Source organism: Euprymna scolopes, chromosome 2, assembly GCF_053919585.1.
Source record: "Euprymna scolopes isolate OS-2025 chromosome 2, ASM5391958v1, whole genome shotgun sequence".
Lineage (NCBI taxonomy): Eukaryota > Metazoa > Mollusca > Cephalopoda > Sepiida > Sepiolidae > Euprymna > Euprymna scolopes.
In genome coordinates, this window is record NC_136483.1 from 36,513,937 (window position 1) to 36,529,932 (window position 15,996).

A 15,996-nucleotide genomic window follows, 5' to 3' on the forward strand; every position below is an offset into this window, starting at 1 on the left:
AGTCGCGCACTTCTGAGAAAGAAGCTCTGCTCATGGAATCTACGTTTGGATTTAGGCACAGATAAAGAGTGGGGAAAATTATTGACAGTAGTTTCAGCCAGATATGTGAAAAATTGGTGAGGGGGGACGAGAGATTGGAGCTCAAACGAGCACTTGTCATGGAAATAACGATTAAAAGTGACCAGCCACCTCTTCCCCCACTGTACCACGCGCTCAAGATCAGAGGAGAGAGAATTAGAGAGAACTTTGTCATTTACGGCCTTTGATGTGTTGCCATAAATGGTCATGTCATCAGCATAGATGTCAACGAATGATTTAAGTATGTGTTTTGGGAGATCATTGATGTAGATCAGGAAGAGAGTTGGGTCCAGAATGGACCCCTGAGAGACTCCAGCATTAATACTGCGGGCCTCTGATTTCTGCCCATCAACCACTACTCTTATGAACCTATCGGAGAGAAATGATTTAATGATTGAGAAAACATTTCCAGTAATACTGTAGCTGGAAATCTTGTGAAGTAGGTCCTTATGCCATACATTATTGACGGCCTTCGATATGTCAAGAGCAATTGCCCTGGAAAGGAAGCCTTTGTCAAGGGATTCACTAATCCTATGAGATATAACCGTTAGCACATCTGCTGTAGATCTTGCAGAGCGGAAACCATATTGCATGTCACTAAGAAGGTTGTTTCTGCTGAGGTGGTTGACTACTTTTTATTTAATATGGATTCCAACAACTTACTCATGACACACAGGAGACTTATTAGTCTGTACTGAGAGGGAGATGACTTTTCACCTGAATTCTTAAATACAGGGCATACTGATGAGGTTTTCCAGGGTGTTGGAAAGCACTTCCCCTTAAGACAACGCTTAAACAGTTTTGTAAGTATGGGGGCAAATTCTGGTTGGAGCTTTTTCAGCACTATAACTGGAATGCCGTCAGGGCCAGTTGCTTTACTGGAATCAAGGTTCTTGATTAGCTTGGCGACCTCACGCACAGATATTTGTATGTTGCATAGCGTGTTGTCTGTTATAAGAGGAAATATGGGGAGTTGATGGTCTTTGTCGCATAGGGTAGAATTAGCTGCAAAGTTCTTGGCAAATAGTCTGGCCTTGTCTGATGCTGACGAGATGACCTCGGGTCCATTAATGATAGTTGGGATAGAACGCACGCTTCTGTTCAAGATCCTGTTTGCTATTTGCCAGAACTGGTGGGAACCAAGCCGCTGCTCAGCTACTTTGGATTTAACGGACTGAGCATATAGCTCTCTTGCATTTTTTATTACTCTTTTACAGTGGTTGCTGGCAGTCCTGAAAGTAGCTTTAGTCTCAGTACATCTATTACGTTGGTAGCTATGGAAAAAGTGATTTCTGTGCACGATGGCAGCAGCACATTCAGGGGAGAACCATGGCTGGCTGTTAGGTTTTTGTTGGAATTTTTTGGATGGTATCAATTGGTCTATGCCTACAAGTAACCATTCGGTCAGGTCTGATACTATAGAGGACACATTCTTTTTAAACATGGAATGCAGAGGTAGGTCAGATATGAATGTATGGAAGCTATCTCAGTCAGTCATAGAGTATTGATATACAGTACGGTGGAGAGGTACGTCTGAAGACTATTACATTTAATTTTTATCTTAACTGTTACAACTGAGTGGTCGGAGGATCCCAGAGGAGATAGAACAGAACATGAACATAGCTCAGGGGAAGTTGTGAGAAAAAGGTCTAGAAGGCTTGCATACTGACCAGTAGTATAGGGCACACTGGTGGGTTTGTGAACAATCTGAGTGAGGTCATAGGCAATGGCAAAATCATGACAGAACCTCTCCTCGTCATCGGTTTTATTTGAGTGGGTCAGCCATTCCCCATTATGGACATTGAAGTCACCACAAATGTGAATGTTATCCAAAGGATGAGCAGACAGGATGTGGTCAATTTTCTCAGATATGCTCTTAAAGATAGTAACCCCACTGTTGTGGGGGCGATAGAGGGCAAATAAATGGTGTAAGCTAGTGCAACCCAGAAACACATATAAGGTAAATTAGGGTCTTCTTTGGAGATATCCCTACCACATGGAAAGCCATCTTTGATGTAGGCACATATTCCATGCCCATGGCGATCTTGGAGGTCAGATTTAGATGTTAAGTTAGAGTATCCTTTAATTATGAATTCATCTCTGGAAGTGGTTGGCCCTATGCCAGTTTCACTTAGAAAGAATATGTCCGGTTTCGTCTCTTGTAATTGTGTTTTAATCTCTGGAAGGTTGGAACGTAGACCCCTGATGTTGATGTTGGAGAAGGAGACCTGTGAGTAGGGGTCTACGTTGGAGGATGGGGTTCTAGGTTTATTTGTGTTTTTTTTTTTTTTTTTTTTTTTGAGATTTTTCATGTTGAGGTTTTGGGATTTGTGGAGCAGGTCGGTAGACTTGGTTGGAGCAATACAGAGAGGGAAAGTAAGAGAGAAAAAGACAAGAAATTTTTTTTTTTTCTAGCACATAAGGTAAAGCCGTAACAATTACCCACTAGTATGGCATCGAGAGGCCCTACCAGAAACTACTGTATGGTCCAGAATCCATTCACCAAATGGCAATATAGCAGCCCCGGTACTTTGCACCTGCTGATAGGACAGCCTCCTTAGTGGTTAATCCAAGGTTCGGGTCCCTGACTATCAGGCGGGTAACGTCAGCCCAGATAAAACGTTTACCTCCTTTTTTGTAATGGAAATGCTGTAGTAATTACAGATGCAGAATACTCCATCACTTAAAGAAATATCTTTGTAAAAGGGATGAACTGATATGTCCTATCTACAGCTATTAATTTCAATTAATGTGCACCTGGTTGAGAAGGAAAAATTCCGAAATAGCACCAGACTTGCTCTGCCTTTTCCTGGCCTTGCTTCTAGTCATTCTGGTCTTTTACTTGCCATTGGACTCTAACAATGCCAGTTCAGCAATAATTGTGGGATTCATTGTGCAAACTTTTTCGTTTTTGTTTTTAATGAAAATCACTCCAGACAAAGCATAAATCCATTTGATGTCAGGAACTTTAAAAAATATTTAGATTAAAAACTAGCCATGGATAAATGCTATAATGGATAGGTTCATGAGACTGTCAAACCAAAGATCAGTTTTCTACTCTCCATAAATATTTATTATAGATTTGTTGCGCGGACACCCATTGGGTTAACACTGGTGGATAGATGGAAAGGTGATACACAACTGTAACATAATCAATAGAGAAAGTCTTGACCAAATAAAGTTGCGATGACATGTCGAATCAAAAGTCTTTTCGAAACAACTTTATTTACATCATTCTTCTCCTCTGATCACTTCCTCTTTCCACTCATCTGAAACAATGTGCAAACAAATCAAGATTTTTAGTATTATATCAGAAAAATAAATATTTTTTTCTGATATAATTTGTTATTCTTAAATACGATGTCCCAAGATATTGAAAATGGCCCCTCACTTACCAATTGGCACGTTTTAAATCATTGACAAATTCAGCGGATTGTTGGTGCCTTATCTCGGAGTTTCTTGAAAGTTTTTCCAGGGTCAACATCAGCTCCTGTATCCTGCTCTTTAGCTTCTTCTCCCTTCTTTGGGCTTCACTCACCTCTGTTGAATGTGCGTCCAAACCAAGCTTTGTAAGATCCGCACTTTCACCATCCTAAAAAGATATTTTAGAATTTGTAACATAACATTTACTGATCATATTTAGAATACTAAATGTGAGTTAATGTTTCCTTATTTAATTATGCAAAATAGATGCCAAAATATATCTTAGTTCTAGAATTGAGTTATAACTGAAAAAAAAAATTAAATGCTATAATTTATAATTAACTCATTTACCATCTCTTTCTCTTAGCTATATATGTGTTTTGCCTCCCCCTCATTTTGTTGACTTAACTATTTGATATTTCTTAATGTCTCTGTAAGCATTTAGATAAAGTGACTCTTTCTTTTTTGCTAATTTTCATAGTGTGTCCATAAACAAGTATATAAATTAGATAGCAAGATAAGAATTTTCTGCATTTCATCTCCATAAGGACTCGTTTGGAAAACTTTGTGTAGCTTAATTGCCATATGTATAATTTCATAACTTACTACCTAGCTCTACTAGTGCATTTCAACACTGTTGAAATAAATGCTAAAAATCGATACATAAAAAAATATCCCGTAACATTTTCTGTGAATACATGAAATATTAATAATATATATATATACACACTCACACACACACAATATTTTTTAATGTAAAATTTTTAAACATTGATTATTTTTGATAATTACTGCGGATTGAAGGATTTGAACCAAATTGCAAAATCACCTTTGACTCTGCAGCTTAGTATTCAACCCCATATATATATATATATATATATATATATATATATATATATATATAAATAAATCACTTTAAAATATAAAAAATACAACAAACGAATTTATTTACTTTGATAAAAAGATGTGCAGGAAGTGTGGTCCATTTCACAGTGTTCAAAAAGTTAAATCATGGAGTGCATTAATATTCTTGAAATTTGGCTAAATTGTGAGGTAGAATTTAAAAAATTTTGTGACTACAACAACATTGTAAAAGGGTGGTGGATGGCGTAAGTGTCACTTTCTGACAGTTCCAGTTGCCAAATCGATGTCAAATGGTTTTCGATCACATCAGTAAAGAGGAAGAAGATCTGATGATGTCCATATTTTTAACCTTGTAGATTTAAAGGGACATTACACACAGTCACTTGCAATCAAGATGCCAATGGTGAATCTTAATACAGAACGCAAAGAATATTATCCTCATTCATAGTAAACTAAAGTTGAATGAATCAACGTTGGCTTCCTAAAATCTTTTCTCATATTTACTTTAATAACACAAACTTATCACTAGAATATTCTGGGATTCTGGGATTGAGTGATGTGTGACAAAAATTTTTTATTTCAATTGTTCTAATTAGCTATAATTTCAGCAAACTTTTGCACTATTATTGTATGTTGCTTGCTCTCCCCTCACCTCTATTTTACTCCTATGTCTATCACTCTCATCCTCTCTTCTCATTGTTTCTCTCTTATTTTCTATGATAAAATTGAGAATGATAAACACTAATCTTTTTCGGTTTTATTCCCTTTCACTGTTTATAAATAAACTTTAAAACTTAAGAATAATACTATTTAACTCGTGGCTGTAAAGAGAGTGACAAATTTTGATTTTTGATTTTTCTATATTTTTACAAAAATTTAACTGGCTTTGTAAACTCACTTTTTCTTGATTCAAGCAATCTAACCTAAGCTCAATTGATGACCTAAGGATTCATGTTTTTTCTACTAGTTTAATTTTATTTTTATCAGGATAAAATATTTAGAAAATAATATTAAACTAGCAGAAATAACATTAATCATTGAGTTTGAGTTAGATTGAAGCCAACATATTTTTAATCTCATACACATGGCAGGTTTGGTTAAATTTGTCTATTTTATGGCATATTAACCATTTAGGTTATTTAATAGCAATATTTATGTTTCTGAATTTTTGAGGTGAGCATTGATTGTTCATATTATTTGGATTATTCGAACTACTGTTCTCATCCTGAGTGTTACTTTCACAATGTTATGATAGATGTAACCTTTAATCTTTTTCTGCAAGGACCTGTGACATAGTGGATAAATTACTTAGTAAAATTCAGTTGTAAATTACGTTATTCTGGAGGTTGAAGGTTCAATCCTCAGTGTAATACAATTGTGAATTACTTGGAACTCTTAACCAGTCATGGCTGATAGAACAAGAGCATACTGTGAATTAAATAAAGGGTTCCATTCAAAATTTTATGCTGATTCCAAAGTTTGCACCTCAAGAAAGTCAAAAGTTACATCAACTGAAATGTAAAAATGACACTGAAGATGCGAATAATAATGAGTATTAATTATGTTCCCTATTTCTTCCATTATTTATTGTCAGGTGGCTTTATGTGGACTACTACAGTCACCATATTGTTTTTTTGTTTTTTTTTAATCATAGCTGATATCTTTCATTGTGATTTTAGATATCTTCATTCAATTCCACAGCAATCGGTTGCATCATACAGTTTTAAGATTTTACAAATTTCATAAAAGGGGACATTATAAAAGAAAGTGTTACTAATTCTACAAAATGTAGACACAACAAAGTAATATATTACTAAATCTGCTAACAGAGACATGCAATGTACAGCTGGTGCGTACACTACTTACCGTTGGCGGTGTGTTCCTGGCATCCGTATGGCGGTTCAATTGTTGTTGTAACTCTCGTACTTCAGTTGTAAGGTGCTCAATTTGTAGCCTGTATGCTTGTGCTTGCGTCTCTTTGTCACTTAATCGAAGCTCAAGAGATTTTTTCTCTTTTTCCAGCAAATAATTCAGTGATTTCAATTCTGCTTTTTCTTCCTGAACAGTGAAAATAGAAACTTTAATTTTTACAATGGAAATCACAACCAATAAACATAAACAGTTCCAATCTCTTCATTCTACCAGATGTTTTTCTCTCTCAAAACATATTTTTGGTGACTTTTTACAATCACATGAACAAAATGCCTTCATTTTGGTCTGGGTACGCCAATAGTTGCAAATTCTTGGAATGTTGGCTTGTTTTTAATATTTTTTTTTTTTTTTAATTTTATATTTTACTTACTGCATGTTATGATAAATAATAACTAAGGCTATGCCAACAGAATATTCTTATTGTTTTGACTCTTGAGTATATATGAGACACGGTTAATCAACCGAGAACCACATCACTTTATATAAAAGCATATAAGATATCAATGAGTACGTACTCGAGAGTCAAAACAATGAAAAGAATATGCTGTTGTTCTAACCTAAGTAATAGCAATCATTATCATCATCATGTCGCATGAATTTGAAGTCGTCCCAGGTTGTCAGTCCATGTGATTAACCAGTAGATCATCGTCACCTCCCATTAATAACAATATAAGTATAGAACAGTTAATATGAATATAGGCAAATAATCAAAATATTTTTTGTTTGTTATAATAATAGCTAAGATCTGGTTTGTTAATTTTTTAAGATTATATATAACAGTAGTTAAAACAACATGTTAAAAAAGAGTCAAAAGCATATTAAGTGGATAGTCCTTAATCCGCGGAGTTTCAAAGAAATACTTTCCTTGTCATCAGAGGGTATGAGTTAGCAAAATGCAGGATTTGGTTTTGCTTGCAAAAGTATTTGATGAAACTACAAGTAAGTCAAAGATCTTACTTGATAACAAAAAGTGAAGCAGAGGGAATAGGGTGAAGAAAAAAGTGATTTCACGTGAATGGATAGTCTGGTGAAGGGTAAAGTATCCAATGATGGTAAAATCCAAAAATGCAAATCCAAGAAAGTTAGTTAAATTTCCATTCACACAAGTAAATTCCAAGGGAATCGCGTAATTGGAAAAATATATATATATATATATATATATATATATATATATATAGTAGCGTTTGTGTGTGTATAACTCTCCTACAGCCCACACCACTGGACCTATTATGACCAAATCTGGTATGATGATGGCCACCTACCTAGGGATGGTGCACACCATTTTTCAAGGTCAAACATTAAGGTCATATTTGGTGCGGCTCTTCATAAACTCCCTCACCTAAGGATGGTGGCGAACCCCAACTTGATGTGCACCATCACTAGGTGGCGCAGTTTATGAAAAGCCATACTAAATATAACCTTAACCTTCCACCTTTAAAAATTTAACATTACATTTAATACTGGGTGAGGCTGAGTACATCTGCTATTATTACACTGAAGCTAAGCAACATTGAGCCTGGTCAGTACTAATTGGGTGACCATTTGGGCAAACCAGGTGTTGTACATGTTCTCCACTTATCTCACCATTGTTTTCAACCATCCAGGATTTCTGTTTGCCACTGGAATCATGTCATGCTGATTCAGAAGAGATGTAAGTTAGAGATTGCGCAACTCCTGCTTCAGTTACATATGCATTACAAGGGTTATCCATAGTTACTTGACAAACTTAGATTTAAAATGTTTAATTTAAAATAAATATAAAAAACCTTGCATAATTGTTTTAAATTTTTCATTGTTTTAATTATTATTTAAAAAAAATATAGTCTTTAAAAATGATTTATAATTTAATAAAACAAGTTTTCTTTACAATTACTGTTTCAACTTCAATTCCCATTGCTCCTTGTTTTTATTGTTGTTTTATTGTTTATTTATTGTTGTTTTATTGTTTATTCATGTTGTTTTATTGTTTATTTATTGTTGTTTTATATTTTATTTATGTTGTTTTATTGTTTATTTATTGTTTATTGTTTTATTGTTTATTTATTGTTGTTTTATTGTTTATTCATGTTGTTTTATTGTTTATTCATGTTGTTTTATTGTTTATTCATGTTGTTTTATTGTTTATTTATTGTGGTTTTATTGTTTATTCATGTTTTGTTTATTTATGTTGTTTTATTGTTTATTTGTTTTATTTTTTATTTATTTTTGTTTTATTGTATTGTTGTTTTATTTTATTATTGTTTTATTGTTTATTTATGTTGTTTTATTGTATTGTTGTTTTATTGTTTATTTATTGTTGTTTTATTGTTTATTCATGTTGTTTTATTGTTTATGTATGTTTTATTGTTTATGTATGTTGTTTTATAGTTTATTGTTGTTTTATTGTTTATTCATGTTATATTTATTGTTTATTTATTGTTTTATTGTTTATTGTTGTTTTATTGGTTATTTATTGTTGTTTTATTGTTTATTTATGTTGTTTTATTGTTTATTTTATTGTTTATTTTATTGTTGTTTTATTGTTTATTTATTGTTGTTTTATTGTTCACACTATCTTTTATTTCTTAAATTGTTAGGTGAAAAGAGAGAATAGGTAAAGGAAGCTCCTCTCTTCCTGCATCCTCATGTTAAGAAGGGTTTTCTAAATAACATGATTATTTAGAAAGCCCATTAACATGGGAAGGGCAACCAAAAATGAAGTGGAAACAGTAATTGCAAAGATATCAATAAAATGGATCACCAACCTTCATAGCCATCAATTCTTGCATCAGGACAGCATTTTCCAAATCTAAACTTTGAGAGTCCACACTCCGTCGGGGCAATTCGGAGAGAGGGTCAACATGGACACTCTCTAGCTCTAATACAGTCATTCTTACAGCCGCCCGGTCATTTTTCAATTGTTGGATGTACTCACGTAGGCGATACTCATCAGATTTGGTAAATTCTGTTTCTATTGAACTCCCATTGGAACTGGTTGTGCTAAACAACAAATACAAAATACAATTTCATTAGATTTTTTAGAAAATTTAATGAAATGCAGAAGAAATCATTTTTTTTTATATGAAATTTTTAAAGTCAAGTGATATGTTCCCCAATCGCACCCATACGTGTAAAATTTTAAATTAACAGTATGTCATAGCTTCTTTTATGACATACTGTTGCTATACCAATTATGAACTCTCTGATATCACAAGGATGACTACCTGAAGTTTTCCAGTCTAATTTTTTTCTATTTTTCAATGGAAATCGCCTCCAGACAAAGCATGAAGTCACTTAATCTAAGGAGTTAAGAAAAAAAGCAATATATATATATATATATATATATATATATACAGGGCGAAACGATAAAGTTGTTGCCCTAAAGAAAACAATACTACAGCTTTATTTTAAAAATTGTATTGAAAAAAATCAATTCAGGTAACTTGATTATGTAGTAGAGTTGACATCTATTCAATGTAGCCACCATCAGCCTCAATCACCGCCTCGATACAGATCCGGAATCAGCAGCATGCCTTTTCCACAAGCACCGACAGGAGCTCTGCAGATGGCGGCGATCAGGCTGGCTTTGATATTGTGAGAGGTCATGTTGGTGATGTTCTCGATGTAAGACCAAACAAAGTAGCCCAGCAGGTTCAGGTTGAAGAAGAAGAGGGGCCTGCGAGAGAAGGGTACAAAGTTGTAGGACTCTTGAAGCCAAGCCTGGGTCTTTTTGGATTTGTGGGCCGGCACCAACTCCTGCTGTTACACCCAGGATCTGCCAGCGGCCATCTGATTGCACCACACTCTTCAGCACATCCAGGTACACTTTGCTGTTGACTTTCAAACTGACTTCAAAGATGTAAGGTGTCATGATGTGGCCCTCACTTGAAACCACACCAAAGACCATAAACGTGGCAGGAAACTTTGTTTTCATCGCCCTGAGAACGTCCCTGTTATTCGTGGCAATCCAGCAATGCATTTTGGGGGGGTGCTGACAATGGTCCTGTTTTCATAACTTGGATTGTGGAGAGCATGAGTTGTACAGCAGTGCATCTCTGATTTCGCTTGTTGTAAATTGTGTCATTTTCAGACATGATAGAAGACTCCTATCACTCTTGGGATTTGTACACAACTGACCAACTAGTAGATGGTCTGCAACAAAAAAAAAGAAAGCCGGTTTTCATCAAACAGAAATGGAATAATGTCTTTTCTAGGGCAACACTTTTATCGTTCTGATCTGTATATACACACTACTTCAAAAAAAAAAAAAAAAAAAACTAGCTGACAATAAGTGTTATATGATTAAATTCCAACCCAGAAAAGAGAAATTCTTTTCTCTTTGTCAGAAACATCACTGATGGAATCGTGAGAACTAAAAGACAAAAATAAGGGAAGCAAGAGTTACAAGGTTGATGTAAGTAAACCCAAGGTTCATTTTCTACTTTCTTTACCAATTTAAACACTATTTACACTTTTGATTTATTCCTGACATTGATCACCATTTTCAAAATTGAAATATTTTATGACAGGATATATTAGTGTACTAATTGATTACGTTTTTGCTTATATTAATGAGTTCTCACTCACCAACTTACCAGAACCCAAAACGAAGATAATTGTTAATATAAGATTATTAGTTGAATAAAAACAGGATTGAAAACGATGAACAGACAAAATCTGATAACTTAAAAGTATTTGTTAATATTAGACTTGAATACAGCCGCAGAGAAGCAATTTTATGATAACGTGTTCATTTGGTTTTAGGTATACAGACAAAGAAACAGAAAATATTGTTGCATAAAGTTGACGGTAGTATGACAAATTTTTACTGTGAATCGTTTATAGAGACAAATGTGATTAGAGCTCAGTCAAGCACTTTTCGTGTTAATGATGGAGTAGAGAAAGACTAGCAATGTTATTTTTTTGTGCAAGAAAGGGGCTATTTTTTTGTGCAAGAAAGGGGCTGTAGAGCAGAAAATAGATCATCTCCCACTAGATTATGAAGTTGATTTTGTATGTTGTTAAGGTAAAAAAGAGTACTCTGAGTGACACCTTTACTTGTTTGGTTTGTTTTATTTTGTAGTAAATCAATCATTTTCAGGTGATTCAATACTGAGTGCAATCATTTTCATAAGTTTTTACATTTCAAATTAATCAAATATTTATTCAGTGTTTGCTTATATGTAAATATGCAAATTCTACATACAACATGTGACCACATGTGCTTTTACTTTGCCCTCATTAGCCGCTAACCAGAGGTGATGACACAGTTTCGGTGGCTAAAGCGGGACTGCCACCCCTGGCGCCACCAGCAGCTATTGCTGCTGGGCAAAGCAATAAATAGGATTAAAAAAAAAAAATTTAAAAAATTACCTGGCATATTCAAGCAGAGGAAAAACACTGTTTTTAACTTTTTTCATTTTTAACTTTTTAATTTTAATTTAAATTTTTTAATTTATTTTTCTCTTTAATTTTCCTTTTCTTTCTTTTCCCTCTTTTTCTTTCCTTTTTGCACATACACCTGGACAGTTTTATGTGATGCCCAGGAGAGATTCTATTTGAAGCATAGGTGAAAGCCTGACAGATACTGTCATTGCAGATCCAGAGTGGACCTGGAAGTATTAGTAACAAAAGGATGACTCCAAACTCTTAAACACTCAAACTGAGGCCATCTCACAAGATGCAGGTTTGTGTCATAATCAGGACATTGATTTTCAACAACAAAAAATGTTTTCTCTACGGCAAACTTATGAATAGGTGAGTGAATATTTCATATTTTGATTTGGTGAATTCAAATTTCCAAACAGTTTTGCTTGATTTAGAAACCTATTATATAAAAAATACAAATTAAAAAAAAATACATTTTGGCATGTCATCAACATGTCAAAAGACGGATTGAATTCAACAATTGATTGTACTTAATGGTTTTAATCTCTTGTATGTACATTAAATATTAGTGGGTACATTTTCTAGTATATATATTAGCTACAATATATTTACTTCAATAACTTTTGAATTATGTTGTAAATGAGGAATATTTCTGATAAGGGATTATGAAAACTTCAAATATTTTACCGTTCTTGTATAAACTAAAATTAAAAGAACAGGAAGTCCATAATATTTAGTGTGAGATAATGTTCAATATATGACAATGACAGGTGAGATTTTTCGACAGTTTGAGGGACATGATTAGGTTAAGACATATTGAATATGGTTTAACAGAATGCTAAGTAATTAAACAATGAACTTAAGTTTTTATCTTTTTTCATCCCTTTGATCTTGCTGCCTAAGGGACATTATGGTAAATAAATTATTTATTTTCTAAGAGAGTTGTGTTTATTAATTGAAAGATAATTTTCTCCGTGATTCTTGGTTAGAACCAAGAATGAATTCAGTCTTAAAATGCATCCATTCAATTTATGTATTTAGTAATATGTTACAGATTGAATGACTTTTCATAGAAATGCAGGGATATATCGAAAAGATTAGAGTTGAATAAAAATGAATATCCCATTTGAAAGCAACACTTTTAAATTAACTTTTTCAGGTGTTTGACACAAATTAAGCTTTTCTCAGACTGTTTTACTGAATATAAAATAAAAATAATTAATCTCTGGACATAATCCTTAAAGTTTCTTGGGGTAGGAAGCAGATATGTCTGAAGTAGTGATGATGCATATAAATATTGTTGCATAAACAATATACTTTCATAATATGCAAATCTGTTCAATCTGCCATGCTCCTACAGGGACAAAATACTCATTCAATAGTTCAATGATCGTTATTGGCATCCAAGTAGACAATTGTGTTCTGCACCATAATTAGCCTGTTGCAGCATCTGCTATGACTGTACAAGCCTATCCGGAATTGACAGACTCCATAGATAAAGGTGGCGTCTAGTTACAAGAGCTCTGTTACAGTCCTCTGCTCTCTGTACTCTCTCCTCTCTTTTTACTGCTGGATTCTCACTTCTCTTAGAGCATGTCTTTTCAGAAGCTCCTAATCTCTTGGGTCTACACCACCTGCCTTCATGTCTCACTTGCAGACATGTCTGTAGCATAAGACAGGTCTTCCTATTGCTCGGCTGGAGCTGGTTGCACGCTCACCAGAAAGCATCCTATCATTGTTGATTCATCTGACGTGATCAAAAGAGTTGTCATTGCATTTTGTTTTAGATGTGGTTCTCCAGGATAATTTTTAGGATTCTCTTGAAGCTGTGCAGGTAGAAAATATTGAGTCCATTCTCTTAGCAGGAGTAGAGGGCTCATAGAGAAGTGTGCTGAGCATGCAGGCTCAGTACATGGTTATCTTGTTCCAGATTTTCTTCATCAAGCAAGTCATGGCTGCTACCACCTTGCTGATACGAGACACTCATATGAGACATATGGTAGTGTGATTAGCCACCGATATATGTTCAATTCAAATTATGATTATGCGTATATTGTCAGAGTTCAATGACTTGCGTGCTTAAAAAATTGTAGAGGTTATATATCTCCTTTTTCATGGGTTGCCTTTAAATGGCAAAAAAAAAAAAAAATCCTACCTTGTCGTCCTGCTGTTGGAAGACAGATCTTCCCAGGGCCGAGGGGAGCCTGTTTGGGGAATGTGAATACCACAGCTGCGGTCAAGTTTCTGTAATAAATGTTTGGCCACATTTTCTGCCGTTCGTCTGGCATGATGGGCTCTCTGTACCAGGCTGGTCACGGAATCCCTCTCTTCACTTGTCGGTGTCTCTCCAGCTGAATATATAAATGTAAAAATAACTGACATTATTATTCACAAAATCGCAGCAATCACAGTTTGAAACATGTAAGAAATAACAATACATTATCGCTGTACAAAGCCGCAGAATACAATGGTCATAACAGGTATATAACTGTTATATATTTTGAGTGAACTTGAATCTGAGATAAGAAGTAATCATCAAGAATACAAAGGGTTAAATTTTAAATTCATAAGAAAAGAATTGAAGTAAAGGATTATGTAATGATTTGCAGGGTTTTTTGGGGGTCCTTTTTTAACGGAGTGTAACTGATTAGAAGCAAATTGGTGCAGATCAATAAAATGAGTTCTTAAACATTAGTCAGATTATGGTTGACATCTCTCCCTTAAGTTATTTTCAGACAAAGAAAGATTTATGTAACATCGTCTTTTTTGTTGTTTACTTCATTGCAAATTATAGTCCAGCCACACAAGCAACTCTAGAAGAATTGTCAGCAATTTTGCTTCAAACAGTTAAAATGAAGAAATGCAGGAAGTCTATCTTTTTTAATTCTTTATTCTTCTACTGCACTAAGAAGTTATATATTAATATCCTCCACTATTTTACATGTAATTAAATGGAATGTGCTCCAATAAACTCATAGCACTGGTATCCCATTGACGTATGTCCCCTCAACTAACCTGCCAAGCAGCAAAATCCTCTGCCTTAACTGTAGAGACGCCCAATAACTTTCTACTTTAACAGTTTCTTCTCTCAAACTGCTAGACTTTGGAATTCTTTCTCTGTTTATTGTTTCCATTACTGTACTAATATGTGAAAGTTTAAATGTAATGTGAACAGACATCTTGCTGCTCTACTCCCTACTTGGAGTGTCCCTAATTCGCAGTAGTTCTTCATATCTCGGTGACAATGTGCCTTGTCTTGGGTGAATATGAGTAAGTAAAAAAAACATAGCAGAGCAAATAATGAAGTTATTTTATGTTATTTTTAATTTCTTTCATTATTCTATACTAATATTAAAGAAAAGATCAATATCTTTATGACTGCTATTATGACAGAGAGATGTCACTATTCACCAAGTCAACTACTTACAATGAGTTAACAAGAGACTCAGCTGTTTTCTGTACAGGCCACCTAGTGAAGATGAAAACTCACCATGCAATGTTACATAACCAGTTGTATTTGGTAAATCATATACCAAACCTATGACGGTATTATTACTTATTATTCCTATATTTTTTATATATGTTCAACATATTACTGCCATTAAATATTTAACCCTATCAGGTTTTAAGACTTACCAAAGCCGCCGAGTCCTGCTGCCCGGAAGTTGGCTAGGCTCACTCCAAGTTCACTTTCCAGCAATGCACACAGAAGCTCATAGGCTTCTATCGCCTGGTCAGAGTAGTTGATAGCCAGCTGCAGGGCAGTGTTGTTAGACTCATATTTACCAATCAAGACACTCAACCGATCGGTGTGTGCTTTGCTCTCCTCTAAATTCAAACTCAGAAGGTCGTATTGCGATTTCCAATGATCGATCTTGCTAGTCAGTCTCTCAAACTCGATTTCAAATTCACGGATTTTATTCTCAGAGATCTCATTACCACATTTGTAGACAGTCTGCACAATTTCTTGCATATTTGAACATTCCTGTAAGCTTTGGACAAGATGCTCGGCCACTTTGGCATTTGGAACTTGCTGGAATGAAAGAAAATAAAATTCTTTGATTAGAAAGTAATGTGACGAAAATTTTGGAAGTTTGTTCTATCAGTTAATGACAACTTTTGTTTGATTTATTAATGATGAGAAAGTGGGTTGTTTGCCAATTTTTTGTTTCCACACAAGAAAAAAGTCACAGGGGTGTAGATCAGGCAATCTTGTGGGTCAACCAATATCACCATGCAAAGAAATAAAATAATTCAGGAACATTTCCTTAAAAAAAAAAAAAGTGCATAAAAATAGAAATTAATGTTGACCTAATTAAAATAAAATGGCAT

At 34.3% G+C, this 15,996-nt stretch overlaps 1 protein-coding gene across 6 annotated transcripts in view; it reads right to left on the reverse strand.

Moving 5' to 3' along the window:
• The window catches only part of LOC145291061 (colorectal mutant cancer protein-like), a 608,255-nt gene that overhangs the window by 7,791 nt on the left and 584,468 nt on the right, over positions 1-15,996 (reverse strand). For all 6 annotated transcript variants that reach the window (XM_080136573.1, XM_080136584.1, XM_080136579.1 and 3 more), the window contains 5 exons: positions 15,301-15,697; positions 13,820-14,015; positions 9,042-9,276; positions 6,232-6,423; positions 3,474-3,670 (listed from right to left, as the gene is read on the reverse strand). In XM_080136573.1, coding sequence (XP_079992699.1) covers positions 3,474-3,670; positions 6,232-6,423; positions 9,042-9,276; positions 13,820-14,015; positions 15,301-15,697 — 1,217 coding nt within the window. The remainder of the gene's footprint in view (positions 1-3,473; positions 3,671-6,231; positions 6,424-9,041; positions 9,277-13,819; positions 14,016-15,300; positions 15,698-15,996) is intronic.